This window comes from Myotis yumanensis, unplaced genomic scaffold (assembly GCF_028538775.1).
Source record: "Myotis yumanensis isolate MYYU_CA2020_CCGP unplaced genomic scaffold, mMyoYum1.0.hap1 SCAF_4, whole genome shotgun sequence".
In the NCBI taxonomy this organism is placed as follows: Eukaryota; Metazoa; Chordata; class Mammalia; order Chiroptera; family Vespertilionidae; genus Myotis; species Myotis yumanensis.
Window position 1 is genome coordinate 103,792,629 of NW_027223755.1, and position 17,657 is coordinate 103,810,285.

Below are 17,657 nucleotides of genomic sequence, written 5' to 3' on the forward strand. Positions count from 1 at the left end.
CTAGAGGCCCGGTGCACAAAAATTTGTGCACTCGGGGGGGGGGGTGTGGGGAGGGGGGTCCCCCAGCCCGGCCTGTGCCCTCTCGCAGTCTGGGACCCCTTGGGAGATAACGACCTGCTGGCTTAGGCCTGCTCCCGGGTGGCAGAGGGCAGGCCCAATCCCTAGGTGCAGCCCCTGGTCAGGCTCAGAGCAGGGCCGATCGGGGAGTTGGGGCGCCACCCCCTGTCATGTACAGAGCAGGGCGGAGTGGGAGGTTGCGATGCCACCCTCAGTCACGCTCAGGGTAGGGCCGATTGGGGGGTTGGGGCACCGCCCCCTGTCACACTCAAGGCAAGGTCAATGGGGATGGATAAAGGACTTAAATGTACGACAGGAAACCATAAAAATTCTAGAAGAATACAAAGGCAACAAAATCTCAGACTTATGCCAAAACAATTTCTTCACTGATACAGCTCCTAGGGCAGTTGAAACTAAAGAGAAACTGAACAAATGGGACTACATCAAAATAAAAAGCTTCTGCACAGCAAAAGAAACCATCAACAAAACAACAAGAAAACCCACCTCTTGGGAAAACATATTTGCCAACGTCATATCTGATAAGGGCTTAATCTCCAAAATTTATAGGGAACTCATACAACTTAACAAAAAGAAGATAAACAATCCAATCAAAAAATGGGCAAAGGATCTAAATAGACACCTTTCAAAAGAGGACATTCAGAAAGCCAAGAGACATATGAAAACATGCTCAAAGTCACTAATCATCCGAGAGATGCAAATCAAAACAACAATGAGGTACCATCTCACACCTGTCAGAATGGCCATCATCAACAAATCAACAAACGACAAGTGCTGGAGAGGATGTGGAGAAAAAGGAACACTTGTGCACTGCTGGTGGGAATGCAGACTGGTGCAGCCACTATGGAAGGCAGTATGGAGGTTCCTCAAAAAATTGGAAATGGAACTCCCATTTGACCCTGTGATCCCACTACTAGGAATATATCCCAAGAAACCAGAAACACCTATCAGAAAGGATATATGTAACCAGATGTTCATAGCAGCACAATTCACCATAGCTAAGATCTGGAAACAGCCTAAGTGCCCATCAGTAGATGAATGGATTAGAAAACTGTGGTACATCTACACGATGGAATACTATGCTGCTGTTAAAAAGAAGGAACTCCTACCATTTGCAACATCATGGATGGAACTGGAGAGCATTATGCTAAGTGAAACAAGCCAGTCAATGAAGGAAAAATACCACATGATCTCACTCATTCATGGATAATAAAGACCATTACAAACTTTTGAACAATAATAGATACAGAGGCAGAGCTGCCTCAAACTGATTGTCAAACTGCAGTGGGAAGGCTAGAGAGAGTTGGGGGGCAGGAGGGAGGGGAGTAAGAGATCAACCGAAGGACTTGTATACATGCATATAAGCATAACTAATGGACATAAGACACTGGGGGGTAAGGGAGGGTAGGGGTTTGTCAAGGGTGGGGGGGAAAAAAGGACACTTATGTAATACCCTTTGTAATACTTTAAGCGAAAAATAAAAAATAAATAAAAAAAAAATTAAATAAAAAAAAAAAAAAAAAAAAAAAACGGTCGATGGGGAGGTTGCGGCGCCACCCCCTGTCACGCACAGAGCAGGGCGGATCAGGGGGTTGGGGCGCCGCCTTCTATCACCCACAGAGCAGGGCCGATAAGGGGGTTGGGGAGCTCCCCCGTCACGCACAGAGCAGGGCCTATCAGGGGGTTGGGGAGCTCCCCGTCACGCACAGAGTAGGGCCGATAGGGGAGTTGGGGCACCACCCCCTGTCACACACAGAGCAGGGCAGATCAGGGGGTTGGGGCGCCGCCACTCTCACACTCAGGGCAGGGCTGATGGGGAGGTTATGGCTCTACCCCGTCACACACAGAGCAGGGCCCATGGGGGGGTGGGTTGGGGTGCCGCACCCTGTCACACATAGAGCTGCAGGGCAATCAGGGGGTTGGGGAGCTCCCCCCTATCAGGCACAGAGCAGGGCTGATCAGGGGGTTGGGGCGCCTTCCCCTGTCACAAACAGAGCAGGGTGGATAGGGAGGTTGTGGCCCCGCCCCCTGTCACACACAGAGCCGCAGGGCAATCAGGGGGTTTGGTTGCTGCCCCCTGTCACGCTGATCCCAGTGCCGGGAGGCCTCGCGGCTCCGCTGATCCCGGTGCTGGGAGGCATATTACCCTTTTACTATATAGGATAGAGGCCTGGTGCATGGGTAGGGGCTGGCTGGTTTGCCCTGAAGGGTGTCCTGGATCAGGGTGGGGGTCCCCACTGGGGTGCCTGGCCAGCCTGGATGAGGGGATGATGGCTGTTTGCAGCTGGTCACACACCCTTCAGGGTGAGGGTCCCCACTGGGGTGCCTGGCCAGTCTGGGTGAGGGGCTGAGGGCTGTTTTCAGGCTGGTGGGTGACTGAAGCTCCCAACTGCTCCTTTTTTTCTTTTTTTTAAAAATTCTGGGCCATGGCCTCTGGTGCTGAAAGCAGGTATCTGGTTTGTTTCGGTTCTATAATCGAAACACTGTATCATCTCCAGCTCTGAGATCCCGGCCAGCTGAAAGCTGGTTTCTGGGGTTTTGTTTAGCTTCTATATTTGTTACAATGTTTCAAAGTGCCAGCTCAGAGGCCGGCAAGGCAGGCGGGGAAGGGGAACGTTGGAGTCCTCCTTCACTGAAGCAAGCAAGCCTCATGTTCGCTTCCAGCTGCCTGGCTGCCGGCCGCCATCTTGGCTGGCAGTTAATTTGCATATCGCCCTGATTAGCCAATGGGAAGGGTAGTGGTCGTACGCTAACTATCATGTTTCTCTTTTATTAGATAGGATAAGAAAAAGTTAAAAAGAAAAGCAATCTTTTCATGATGGACAGGCTATAATTCTGACGTCAGCAATAGAAACATCACTTTTCAAACACAACCAATTCCCACAAAGAAAAGGTACTGGCTTCCACTGTCTCCTGACCATGTTCAGGCCTAACACTTTCCAAAGAGCGTGCAAGTTATGGAATTATGTTTCTTGATGTTGCCTCACTACAGTATACTGTCATATCGTAATAAATATTTATTTGTTTTTTATCCTCAGTCCTGACGCAGAGCTCCTAAAACTCTGGGCTCCTTGTGATGGGATGAAAAGAGCATCCATTGTTATTCAGTAAGAAGCCCCTTTCTGCCTTACCTGGGTTTAAACTAATGAGGTGACTCTTGGAGGATAGGGGTTGGTTAGGGAACCGACCTTGTGGTTAGAGGGCTAGAACTTTCAGTTCCAACCCGACTTCTCAAAATGAGGGGGTTCAGAGAGCTGGGTTAGTGAACACATCATATGGGGAAAATAGCACATCCCAAACTCCACAGGGACAGAAGCCCCTACATTGTGGACCCTCCAAACCCACCCTATATACCTCTTCATCTGGCTATTCATTGTAACCTTTATAATAAAATGGTGACAGAACTAAAGTGTTTCCCTGGGTTCTATGAGCCATTATAGCACGTTATCAAACCTGAGGAAGGAGTTGTGTCAAACAGAAGTGTGGGTAACCTGGGCACCTGTGGGGTCTGCGCTAACTCTGGGCAGTTGACGTCAGAACGAATTAAATTGTAGGCCACCTAGGTGGGGTCTGCAGAGAATTAGAGAATTGCTTGGTGAGGAAAACCCACACATTAGATGTCAAAGTGTGAGCAGAAAACAGATCACAATAGTACCTATTTAAAATGCATCAGTTACTTATTCAATATATCTCACATAATCTAACATAACATCAGTCACTTATTTAGAAAGTGGAGTAGAGTCTTTGAAGGTCAAATGGAAGAGCAAACCTCCCTGGATGCTCCTGGGGAGAGTACTTTGAAACAGTCATCACCAACTTCCTTGGCTAGAGAACATTCTTCTTTGGCAACTGGACCATGTGGGAAAAATGCTGCCCTCCACATCCCCCAGCCAGGTTCTGAAGGGCCAGTGGTGTGAAGTCACTGACAGCCAGTATAAGTGGGGAAGGGAGAATGCATGTTGAAGGACCCTCACCACAGAGCAATAGCTGGACACATGGCTACTCCGTCCAGTTTCTAAAGAGCTCTCTCAATTTAAGCAATGATGCTTTTCCTCAATAATTACAAAAATTCAAGCATTTATGCATTTAGTAATTATGAGATGTCTTTGCCAATTCGATACTGCTTTGCAGTAGTAATTAAGGCCCTTAAACCAAAATCCCTTATGTGGCTGCTGTTTTGTATTGTTTTCCCTGGGAGTGTGACTAAATATCGGAGGGCTCAGACTATGGCGGAGTGAAAGAGCCTCAGAGCATGGCAGGCTGATAGCCTTGGAGTCCCCTGCACTGGAGGTTTGGGTCTTTGGTGCATGTGAACTACAGCAAACTATATGTGCCCTTTTTTAAAAAAAATATTTTTATTGATTTGAGAGAGGAAAGGAGAGGGAGAGATAGAAACATCAATGATGAGAGAGAATCATTAATTGGCTGCCTCCAGCACATCCCCTACTGGGGATCAAGCCCGCAACTTGGGCATGTGCCCTTGACCAGAGTCAAACCCAGGACCCTTCAGTCCGCAGGCTGATGCTCTATCCACTGAGCCAAGCCGGCTAGGGCTATATGTGCTCTTTTTGAAGGGCGAGAGGATTGCTGTGGACAGAAGTTTTTGGTTTCTATGACAGGAAGTAAAGGAAGACCATTATCCCAGTGGTCACACATCTATAATAATAAAAGGGTAATATGCTAATTAGACCGGACATCCTTCTGGGCATCATTTCAGACGAAGCCGGGGCCGGAGAGAAGAGCCCGGGTCCCGGGTGCCTGCCAGTGGCTGGAAGGAAGGTTGGGTCCCAGGTGCTGGAGGGAAGCCGGTGCCGGCAGCCAGGGGAAGGAAGGCCTACTCTTGCATGAATTTTTGTGCATTGGGCCTCAGTATTTTATAAAAGGCCAGGCTGTTTGGGGCCTATTTTCCCCCTCTTAAATGTTAACAGTCTTGCTTGCACTTCCAAAAATTGAAACACAGAATTTCAAACTCTTAAAACTTAGCGAATCATTTCAGACATGTAGACATGTGCTCAGATTCCAGTGGTGGGCATATGATTTAGGAGTCTTGCCCCACATGGTGAAGAGAAAGATGTGAACATAGCTGATGTTTTTCTATTCTTGATGGAATTAAATAGGACTCTTCTTTCAGTTTTCTTCTACAAAAACTAAAGCAATTTTCAATTAAGTGGAAAATTTTAATGTGCATTTATCTTATTCTTTCAGAGTCAATTTGGGGGGGAGGGAGAGACGAGCCAGAGCAATGGCCTATTTGTAATAATTCCCTCTCTATCTCATTCTATTCCTGAAATAAGGCCTGTGGTTGTGACAGTAACAACCTCCTTGCGCTTTCCCTGCAAACTGGGTCAATATATCGTGTCACTTGCTAGGCCGCTCCTGGATACAGAATAAAAGTCTGTCAGACAAGACAGGCTGTGAGCAGCCATGATGGCACACTGGAGGGAAGACTCAAAGTGCACTGGAGCTGAAATTCAGTTGGCGTAATCATGCTTTCCACTCTTCCAAATGCTATGAAATAACATTTCACAACCATCTTTGACTTGCTTTGACCCTAATTTTATTTTCACTCTCCCTTCCTAACAAAAGTTAAATGATGAAGTCAAATTACAAAAAAAATTTGCAAATTACCAAAAAAGTAAAGCCAAGCCCACAGCTCTGAGCAAGACCGGCAGTATATCCGATGCACAGGGTGGGGTGTTCCCCACGCCCACGCCAGCTGCAGTCACCTGGAGGCCCTGCCACTCATGCCCACTCCAAGACATAGACCTGCTCTGCTGGTGTTGAGCCAAGGGGCCTCTCAACAGCCCTTCCACAGGGAGCCTGGGATGGAGTTGAATTGTGAGGCCTCTTGACAAGGTCATCCTCCCACAGTGCCCACAGCCCCATCATGCCCCCACCTTCTGATCCTGGTTACCCAAACCAGCCACAGTGACCTCCCTTCAGCTCCCAAATGCGCAGGGCACACTCCCTTCATGTCCCCCACCTGGACCCTGCCACCCCTTCCCAGACTTTCTCAGGAAGAATTCCATGGATCACCTCTGGCATCACCCTCCTCCTGAGCTCCTGTTAGCTCTCATAGCTCTACGGCCTCAACGTGTATGGGCTGTCCTTCACAAGAATGCCAGCTCTCAGGCAGGGGACTCTACTTCCCAGAGTCTGGAACAATCCAGCTCAACAGTGTCCACACCCACAGTCCTTCCAGGTCTAAGCTGTACCCTCCCTTAGCTACTGCCCCTCCATCCAGCCTGATTCAAGCTCTCATCACTAAAACCTCCCTTCAGCCCACCCACTCAAGGAACCTGACCCATCTGCTGGCAGGCCAACCCTATCCAAAGCCTCCGACCTTTCTGCCTCCTCAACCACACATCCCAGCAGCAGACTGTCCTTCATATTCCAGAGTCCACTACCTCACTTCAGAAGCAGAGGTCTGTTCTACACAAGCTAAACTCAGGTTGGTGGGGACAGCACCTACAATGCACCTCCCAATATAGTTTCGTGTTGAGACCAAGCCCCAAGCCTCGCCTTCTGGGGATGCTTCTATTCCAGAATGTTCTTGCTATTGGAAAAACACGGCACCATTTCCTGAAGATATTCATAACTCCAGAACTGGCTGGCGGGGTCTTATTTTTAATTAAATCAAAGTGGAAATATTACCAACAAGAATGCAAAAACAGAGACTCAAACAATCCCAGTGGGGTTCAATGGTGTGTGTGGGCTGGACAGAGGCAGGCCTTTCCCTAGGTGAACTGATTTTGTGGGGCTTGGAACAGCAGGATGCTGCTCCCCAATACAGAAGAAGGTGCAGCTGCAGTTACCCAGTTGCCTGGGGAATGGGGACAGATCAGGTGGAACAGGACATGTCAGCCAGGAGGTTAAAATGGGAGCACAGACTGGAGAGACCTCTGGATGTGACAGAAGAGCCCTGGCCAGCTCCTCTCTGGCAGAGACACAGAAACCCTACCTCGTGCTTCTCTCTGCCAGCCCCTGGGAAGGACAGAGAGTGCCTCAGCTTCAGTGGGAGTATCCCAGGCAAAGGCAAGGAAGAGGGCGGAGGGGTGGGGTACGCAGGCAGAGGTCCTACCTCAGCGGATCAGGGTGATGGTTAACCATTAAGGAAAGATCAGGACTCAAGGAGACAGGCCATTCTCAGGTGACCATTTTCTCTCACTAGATTGATAAATATCTACACATGCCTTAAGTCACTGAACTTCATGACACATGCAACCCACGAGACAACCAAGAGGGTCAGCAGCCAGCAACCCGTTCTATCCGACAGATAATCAGCCCCTGCAGAGACAGCTCCTGGCTCTCAGTGGGCAGGTCAATGGCCTGAGAATTTTATTACAGTGGACTGGTTGTGCCTGCCTGGATCAAATTTTCCGGGAGCATGTGACCCCCCACCCCCCCCCGCCCCAGGAACTCCTGCAGCGGAGCCTACTCCATTTCGCACTAACTGTGGCCCAAAAGAACAGAGAGCAGCCACCAGCCTGAATTTTGACTAGAGAGAGCCTCAGAGTTTGACCACACAAATGGCCCAGGCTCCATCTCTCACTGCCCACTGCCCATACCCATGGGCCAGCTGCCACTGCTGCTCCCAGCATTGCCACTTGAGAGGAATCTGGGCTCCTCAACCACCAGAATCCAAGGAAGCCCAGTCTCAACCCTCAGCTAGAAGGGCAGAGACTACGAGGGGCATGTCCAAGGCCCAGAGCTCCTCCGGGCCCTTTAATTTGTGCCTCAGGGAACACACTGATGCCATCATCCCTGTGCTAAGGTTGTGCAAGTCAGCCCCCACCCCCACCTGCCACACTGACAGCAGCAGCACCTCCCCTGTTGTTCCCTCCCTCGTTTCGTGCTCTGTACGCACAAGGTCCCTGGCTGCTTGTTCACCATGGGTCTCTGGGCTGTGCTGGTGTTCATATCTGTGTGGACTAACTAGGTGAAAGAAGTAACAACACACAGGGCTCCATATACAGAATGCTACTCAAAGCCATCTGGGATTTGGTGTTTTAGGAAACCCAGGCCCTATGTGACACTGTCGGGCAATAATTTTGGGGATGTAACAAAGACAGGTGAGACTCTTATCAACAACTACTAATAAGACCTCGAGTTCAAAGGTACCCCCCTTGACTGGACCACCATGATGACCATGGGCTCTGCCGAGTCTCTTCATACCCCTCTTCCTCTGACAAGGTGCAAGAAGGAGGGAGACAGCCTGTGACTGGTGACTTCCCAACACTGCACTCCTGACACCACATGGCCAAAGATGGGGAATGAGAAGGAAAGGTCTACTCAGAGCTTCAGAGTTTCATTTGAAGAGGAAAGTGCTTGGGCAACTGGTAAGAGAGTAAAATGGTACAACTACTTGGAAGAACATCTGGCAATTTTACACGAAACTGAATTCACATGCACATGACTAGCCACCCCACTGTTGGGTACAGGCCCCCAACTCATGAAAACATGTATCTACACAGACCTGCCCACCGATTTCACTAGTAGCTTTATATATAACCCCCAACTGGAACCATCTAGCCCCAAACAAGTATCCACCCATGAGGTATAAGGACATGATGGAGCACTACTCCATAACAGAAAAACAGACTCCTGATACAACACAATGAATCTCAAAAACATCACGCACGGGGAGAAGCCAGATGAAAGAGCAGATATGGATGATCATATTTACATGAAGTCCATGAAAGGCAAAACTAATCCATGGTGACAAAAATCAGCAAAGAAGGTACCAATAAGAGGGAGGAGATTACTGGAAGGCCATGAGGGAACTGCCTGTGGTGACGTTAGTAACTCTGGGCAGTAATTTGCATTACCAGACACAGGAACTTGTCAAAATTCACAGAATGGCACACTTAAGGTTTCACTGTAGGTAAATTTTTACTCTAAAAAGACTGCAAACAACTATTGAACTCTGGGTAATGACTGATAGCATGCTGAAAAGTTTAGGCTGAAGTGTATGGAAGTATACAGATTTGTAATGCATCCAATTAGAAAAAAGAGAAAATAGACAAGAAGATGGATGAATAAAGCAGATATGGTAAAATGTTGCCTGCAGAATACAGGTAAGAGCTATACATATGAGGGTTCACTGTGTAAGTCTTTTAATATTTTTGTGTGTGTCAGTTTCCATTAAAAACTCTTTGGGGAAAGTGGCAGTAGTTTTCTAACATTATGGATAAGTATAGTTGAGTTAGTCAATTCTGGAAGATAGTGTATGTGAAGAGCAAATAACAAAAAAGGAGAGAGGGCATCCTTAAACCTGGGGCATTTTAGGGACTTCAAAGAGAAGGGAAGACATTAAGCTCAGCAAAAGGAGTCTGAGGCGTAAGGGTCATTAATAAGGGGTGGCTGAGCAAGAGGGAAGGACAGTGGTGGAGTTGAGGAAGGGGTGAGGCGATGGAAGCACGGGGGTGGGGGGAGGGGGGTGACTGACCTCCATTTCTGATCGCTGTGATCCCTTGGTAGAAGTCTTCAAAACTGATCACGCCAAGCCCACTGGGATCCAAGTATTTTGTTAAGTCCTTCACCTGCAATTGCCAAGTAAAAATATGTTACCCAAGCCTTTACAAAATTGGAGGGGGTATATCATGCACTTGACCTTTTCACCATATTTAGAGAAGCAGCCTACTTATAAGGTGCCATGCTGAAAATAAGAGCCACTGGTTCCTCTGACGCAAAGGCCCCAACAACTCCAGACAGAAAACAGGCGGTATCCTAAGAAGGTGCCAACGACACCTGGGACAATGAGTCAGGAATAAGATCCTGCTTTCAAAAGTCAAGAGCCATGCTTCTTGAGTGAAAAGATAATCCAGTGTTAACATTTTAGTATCATTCTAGCCATTGTCTAGATTACTACACATAGCACAGACCCACCCATCCTTTCCAACAGCTGTGCAGAGTTCTTAGGAAAGACAACATAGGCAAGTAGATCTAAAAATCATAAATAGTAAGTCAATAATTCACACATGGGTGTTATAGAAAATGAAACTCTTTGAAAAAAGACATTTGTATTTCCAAGCATAAAATGGATTTCATCAAAATTTTAAAGTTTTGCACCTCAAAAGACATCATTAGTAAAACTAAAAGATAAGACACAGACTGGGAGAACATATTTATAAATCATATATCTGATAAAGGACTTGTATCTAAAATGTATAAAGAAATCTCAGAGAAACCAAGATGGCGGCATAGGTAAACACCAGAGTTTGCTGCCTCTAACAACCACTTCAAAAATACAACTAAAAGACGGAACGGACATCATCCAGAACCACAGGAAGGCTGGCTGAGTGGAAGTTCTACAACTAGGAGGAAAGAGAAAAGCATATCGTGACTCAGAGGAGGTGCAGTGCTGAAGTGAAATACTAAGGTGCGGAGGTGCATGAGGAGCGGGCTGGTGGCTGAGGGTGCGGTTGTCATTTTCAATCAGGAGGGAGTCTCAGGCTCTGAGCTCCAGTTCCGGGTGAGTCTCTAGGGACCCAGACTCATACGGGAGAAGCGGGACTGTCTGGCATCGGTCAGAACCCTAGGGCAGCTTTCTCTCCGAGGGGCTTGCAGCGATTACTGGGACACTGAGAAGCAGAGCCTCTGAGGGCAAGACTGAGAGCAGCCATAACTGCTAGCCCTGCCCTGTTGATCCCGTGGGACCCGCCCCGCCCCACCCAAGCCCTGAAGGGAGGCTTTTGCTGGATAGCCTCAGGCAAAGGCTAGATTAGCACCTCCCTAGAGATCCAGGAGCCAGGAAGCCCAGAGGTCAGAGTGGGACCATCCAGTTTGCAGCTCCCTGGAAACATAAAGGACACCCTCAGCGGGCAGACTCAGTGAGCACCAAAGCCCCATTGAAGCAAGTCTAGCCCCAGAGGGGTGTCTCCAGCACAGAAGTTCTCCCACTGCAGACACAGCTGATTCTCACAGCCAATTGGCCTGGAGGTCAATTCCTCACAGTGATAACTACAACAATCAAGGCTTAACTACAACAAGACTGTGCACAAAGCCCACAAGGGGGTGTACCAAGAGTGTCTACCTCAGGTAATTGGGACACTTAGCAAAGAAAGGCACTCTATCGACACAGCGAAGCATAAAAAATGCCGAGACATAGAAACAGGACACAAACGACAGAATTGGAGGAAAGCAAACTGTTGGATATAGAGTTCAAAACCACACTTTTAAGGTCTTTAAAGAACTGTCTAAAAGCCGCCGATAAATTTAATAAGGCCCTCGAAAAGACTGGTGAGACCGCCGATAAATGTAGTGAGATCTTCAAGAAGACTGGTGAGACCGCCGATGATTGTAGTGAGATCCTCAAGAAATCTAATGAGACCCTCGATGTTGTGATAAAGAACCAACTAGAAATTAAGCATACACTGACTGAAATAAAGAATATTATACAGACTCCCAACAGCAGGCCAGAGGGTCACAAGAATCAAGTCAAAGATTTGAAATACGAAGAAGCAAAAAACACCCAACCAGAAAAGCAAAATGAAAAAAGAATCCAAAAATACGAAGATAGTGTAAGGAGCCTCTGGGACAGCTTCAAGCGTACCAACATCCGAATTATAGGGGTGCCAGAAGATGAGAGAGAGCAAGATATTGAAAACCTATTTGAAGAAATAATGACAGAAAACTTCCCCTACCTGCTGAAAGAAATGGACTTCCAAGTCCAGGAAGCACATAGAATCCCAAACAAAAGGAATCCAAAGAGGATCACACCAAGACACATCATAATTAAAATGCCAAGAGCAAAAGACAAACAGAGAATCCTAAAAGCAGCAAGAGAGAGAAAATCAGTTACCTACAAGGGAATACCCATACGACTGTCAGCTGATTTCTCAACAGAAACTTTGCAGGCCAGAAGGGAGTAGCAAGAAATATTCAAAGTGATGAATACCAAGAACCTACAACCAAGACTACTTTATCCAGCAAAGCTATCATTCAGAAGTGAAGGTCAGATAAAGAGCTTCACAGATAAGGAAAAGCTAAAGGAGTTCATCACCACCAAACCAGTATTATATGAAATGCTGAAAGGTATCTTTTAATAGGAGGAAGAAGAAGAAAAAGATACAAATTATGAACAACAAATACACATCTATCAACAAGTGAATCTAAAAATCAAGTGAATAAATAATCTGATGAACAGTATGAACTGGTGATTGTAATAGAATCAGGGACATAGAAAGGGAATGGACTGACTATTCGTGGGGGGGGGGAGAAGGGGTGGGGGTGTGAGGGAAGAGATTGGACAATAATCGTGCACCTATGGATGAGGACAGTGGGTGGGGAGTGAGGGCGGAGGGTGGGGTGGGAACTGGGTGGAGGGGAGTTATGGTGGGAAAAAAGAGTAACTAATGTAATAATCTGAACAATAAAGATTTAATTAAAATTAAAAAAAAGAAATCTCACAGTACAACAAAAAGACAAAAAAAACCACAACTTTTAAAAAATAGGTAAAAATTTTAAACAGTTGCCCTGGCCTCATCCCATGCACCAAAATATCATGGTTCAATTCCCAGTCAGGGCATATGTCTAGATTGTGGGTTCAATCCTTGGTTGGGGTGCATATGGGAGACAATCGATCAATGTTTCTCTCTCACAATGTTTCTCTTTCTCCCCCTCTCCCTACCTCTCTCTCCCTCTCTCAAAAAAAAATTTAAACAGTTATTTCATCAAAGATATACAAATGGCTTATAAGCACATGAAAAGATGCTCGATATCATGAGTCCTCAGGGAAATGCAAATGAAAACTACAAGCTATCACTCACTAGAACAGCTGTAATCAAAAGTATTAACAATAACAAGGATTGGTGAAGTTGTCGAAAAATTGGAACCTCATATGCTAGGAAGAATGTAAAATGGTCTGGCTAACTTGGAAGATCATTTAGCAGTTTCTTGAAAAGGTAAACATAAGCTTAGTATACAACATAGCAATTCTACTCATAGGTATCTACCCAAGAGAAAAAAAATAGGGGAAAAAGATGTATATGCAAATATTCATAGCAAACAGCATTATTCACAATAGCAAAATAGCAAAAGCAATTCAATGTCCATCAACTGAGGAATGGATAAACAAGATGTGATCTATCCAACAGACTATCATTCAGCCATAAGAAGGAATAAAATCCTGATACATACTACAACATGAATGAACCTCAAAAACATTTTGCTAAGTAAAAAAGCCAGGCACAAAAGATCACAAATTATATTCTTTCATTTAAAGGAAATTTTCAGAAAAGATAAATATATAGAGATAGAAAGCATATTAGTGGTTGCCTGGAAATTGTGGGGTGGAAGTGGGATGATTGCTAACAGCATGAGAACTCTTTGGCATGCGGGAATGTTGTAAAACTAGGCTGTGATGATGACTGCATAACTTTATAAATTTACTAAAATTCATTGATTTGCACATTTACAGTGGGTAAATTTTATGGCACCTAAATTATACTTAAACAAGCTCTTAAAAACAAATGAATAGTCCGGCCGCCTTGGCTCAATGGTTAAGCCTCGACCTATGATCCAGGAGAACATGGTTCGATTCCTGGTCAGGGCATATGCCCAGGTTGTGGGCTCAATCCCCAGTGTGGGGAAGGCAGGAAGCAGCTGATCAGTGATTCTCTCTCATCATTGATGTTTCTACCTCTCCCTCTCCCTTGCTGAAATTAAAAAATATATTTTAAAAAATTATATTTAAGAAAACGTCCCGCCCTAACCGGTTTGGCTCAGTGGATAGAGCGTCGGCCTGCGGACTCAAGGGTCCCAGGTTCGATTCCGGTCAAGGGCATGTACCTTGGTTGCAGGCACATCCCCAGTGGGGGGTGTGCAGGAAGCAGCTGATCGATGTTTCTCTCTCATCGATGTTTCTAACTCTTTATCCCTCTCCCTTCCTCTCTGTAAAAAATCAATAAAATATATATATTAAAAAAAAAGAAAACTAAAAAAATTAACTACATATTGAAAGACTACATGGGGTACCTAAGAAAATCAACTCCCAATCCCAAAAGACCTACTCTAACACTTAATCTGATAAATTTTTTGGACTTTGAAGGAAAAAAACACACCTTTGAATAGCTATGTGAAAATCAAATGATTTTATAAAAGAAAATTAGATTATCATTAAACTTCTCCACAGCAACACAGGAATATACTAATTCCATTATTCCTAGTGTTGTTGAGGACTGGATCCTCCACATCACCATGAGGTATCTATCACACATGATGTTTTAAAAATAAAACAATAAAACCCTCTAATTGTGTTCAATTAACAGTGAATACCTGTAGCACACCTAGGTTGTGATATTTAAATTCAGTTTCCATTGAAAGGAATCAGGACCCTTGGAGAAATGCCAGGAGATGTGCAAGTTAAGCCTGGAATATCTTGTCACACCTGAAAGCAAAGACTTTTCTAGGTCACATCAAAGAACTCGGGAGCCAACCTAAACAGGATTTTATTTTTAAAATATATTTTATTGATTTTTTACAGAGAGGAAGGGAGAGGGATAGAGAGTTAGAAACATCAATGAGAGAGAAACATTGATCGGCTGCCTCCTGCACACTCCTTACTGGGGATGTGCCCGCAACCAAGGTACATGCCCTTGACCGGAATCGAACCTGGGACCCTTCAGTCCGCAGGCCGACACTCTATCCATGAGCCAAACCGGTCAGGGCCTAAACAGGATTTTACAGTAAAAAATGAAACAATATGAGCATTGATGAGAATGAAAAATACAGCAGACTGAAATATATCACATTTTAGTCAATTAAAGCATAATTATGGTTAAAAAACAACAACAACTAGTCATTAGTGGAGGACACTAGTGAATCAATTTATCACTGTGAAAACTAATAAAAGGAAAGAACCAAGCAGTTAGCCTGCCTTTCCTATACAAACTGTTAACTCAGGGTAAGCAACGGTAGTCATGAGGGGAAGTGTCTCTTCAAGAATCATTCCAGCCCTGGCCTGCGTGTCTAGGTTGGATCTCCGGTAGGGGGCGTGCAGGAGACAGTCTATCAATGTTGTACTCTCACATCACAATGTTTCTCTCTTCTCCCTTCCTCTCTCTTTAAAAATCAATAAATTATTCTTTAAAAATAAATAGTCATTCCAGCCAATAATCCAAAAAGGAATGATGGGATTCAAATGTCACCATCCTGCAGTGCTTGATGAAGAAATGGACATAATCAATGACCCCAGTGCTTCCCAAGGGCACAAAAAGATAGACAATAAGACACCAAATGCCTCCTGATGGAAGTATGTGACGCCACCTGAATCCAACTACCAATTTACAGGAAATACAATGATCAAAGCAATGTGTTTCAATAATATCACAGGGATGTAATCAGCAAAACCCAATCCATGAGGACCTTAAAAGAGACAGATAATGCCCTAACCGGTTTGGCTCAGTGGATAGAGCGTCGGCCTGCGGACTGAAGGGTCCCAGGTTCGATTCTGGTCAAGGGCATGTACCTCAGTTGTGGGCACATCCCCAGGAGGGTGTGCAGGAGGCAGCTGATCGATGTTTCTCTCTCATCATCTATGTTTCTAACTATCCCTCTCCCTTCCTCTTTGAAATCAATAAAGATATATTTTAAAAAATACATCTACATTAAAAAAAGAGAGAGAGACAGATAACTGGCCCGGCTAGTGTGCTCAGTGATTGAATGTCGACCTATGAATCAGGAGTTCATGGTTCAATTCCAGTCAGGGCACGTGCCTGGGTTGCGGGCTCAATCCCCAGTAGGGGGCATGAATCGCTCTCGTCATTGATGTTTCTATCTCTCCCTTCCTTTCTGAAATCAATAAAAATATATTAAAAAAGAGACAGATAAGTGACCTGTTATTTTCAAGGAGAAAAAAAAAAAAGATGGAGAAAGTAAACCTTTAGGAGAAGAAACTTAGGAGCCTGGCTGGTATGGAGCAGTGGTTGAGCGTCAACCTATGAACCAGGAGGTCACTGTTCAATTCCCAGTCAGGGCACATGCCTGGGTTTTGGGCTCAATCTCCAGTAAGGAGAGTGCGGGAGGCAGTCAATAGATTATTCTCTCTCATCACTGATGTTTCTATCTTTCTCTTACTCTCCCTTGCTCCCTAAAATCAATAAAAATATATTTTGAATACTGATCCTGGATAATGAATATTGACTGAGTATTTGATATTAAGTAACTGTTGTTAATTTATGCACAGTGATTTATATATTTCCTAAAATATTTAGGGATACTTTAAAAACCTGGGGCTGTCCTGGCCAGTTTGACTCAGTGGATAGAGCATCAGGTTCGATTCCAGTCAAGGGCATGTACCTTGGTTGCAGGCTTCATCCCTGGTGCTAGATGGGGTGTGTGTAGAAGGCAACCCATGTCTCTCTCACATTGGTGTTTCACTCTCTGTCTCCCTCCCTTCCACTCTCTCTAAAAAAAATAGAAATCCTCATGAGAGGATTAACAATCCTATATAATAAAAGCCTAATATGCTAACTGTCCAGTCGTCCATTCAACCAATCAAAGTGTAATATGCTAATGATATGCTAAGGCCACTCAACTGCTCGCTATGATGACCACTGACCACCAGGGGGCAATCAACCAGTCGCTGTGACATGCACTGACCACCAGGGGGCAGATGCTCCAACTGGTAGGTTAGCTTGCTGCTGAGGTCTGATCAGGACTGAGCGAGACAGGCCAGACAAGCCCTGGAGCCCTTTCATGGTCCCTTCCCAGCTGGCCAACCTCCCGCATCCCTGCTCGCCTCGATTGTGCACTGGTGGGGTCCCTCAGCCTGGCCTGTGCTCTCGCAACCCGGGACCCCTCGGGGGATGTTGAAGAGCTGGTTTTGGCCCAATCCCGCAGGCCATGTCAAGGGACCCCACTGGTAAACAAATTCGTGCACCTGGCCTCTAGTAAATAAATAAATACAAACCAACCAACCTGGGGCTGTCCTAGCCTGTTGCTCAGTGGTTAGAGTGTCAGCCTGCGGACTGAAGGGTCTTGGGTTCCATTCCAGTCAAGGGCACATACCTCAGTTGCAGGCTTGATCCCTAGCCCCAGTTGGGGCATGTGCGGGAGGCAAACAACTGATGTTTCTCTCTTGCATCCATGTTTCTCTCTCTCTCTCTCTCTCTAAAAAACCTGGGGCTCAGGTACATATGGCTACTGTACATATACAAAACCAAATGGCCATAACTGACAGCTACTGAGGCTGGGCATGGGATACTGGGGAAGCATTATACTATTCTCTCTACTTTTGTATAGAATTGAACTTTTCCATAATGAAAACTTTTTTTGTTTTATTAATCCTCACCTGAGGACATTTTTTTCCATTGATTTTAGAGAGGGTGAAAGGGAAGGAAGGGGGGGGGGTTAGAGAGAAAGAGAAACATCAATGTGAAAGACACATCAATTGGCTGCCTCCTGCACACACCCCGCACCTGGGCCGGGGATAGAACCTGCAACCCATGTATGTGCCCTTGACCAGGAATCGAACCCATGACTCTTCAGTGCATGGGACAACACTGTAACCACTGAACAACACTGACCAGGGCTCCATAATGAAAACTTTAAAGAGAAAGAAAGAAAACAGGAGAGAAAAA

General features: G+C 45.6%; 1 protein-coding gene across 2 annotated transcripts in view; it reads right to left on the reverse strand.

The window, feature by feature from the left end:
• Window positions 1–17,657, reverse strand: part of RAB11FIP3 (RAB11 family interacting protein 3) — a 107,848-nt gene that overhangs the window by 38,390 nt on the left and 51,801 nt on the right. For both annotated transcript variants that reach the window (XM_070413386.1, XM_070413387.1), the window contains exon 2: window positions 9,524–9,617. In XM_070413386.1, coding sequence (XP_070269487.1) covers window positions 9,524–9,617 — 94 coding nt within the window. The remainder of the gene's footprint in view (window positions 1–9,523; window positions 9,618–17,657) is intronic.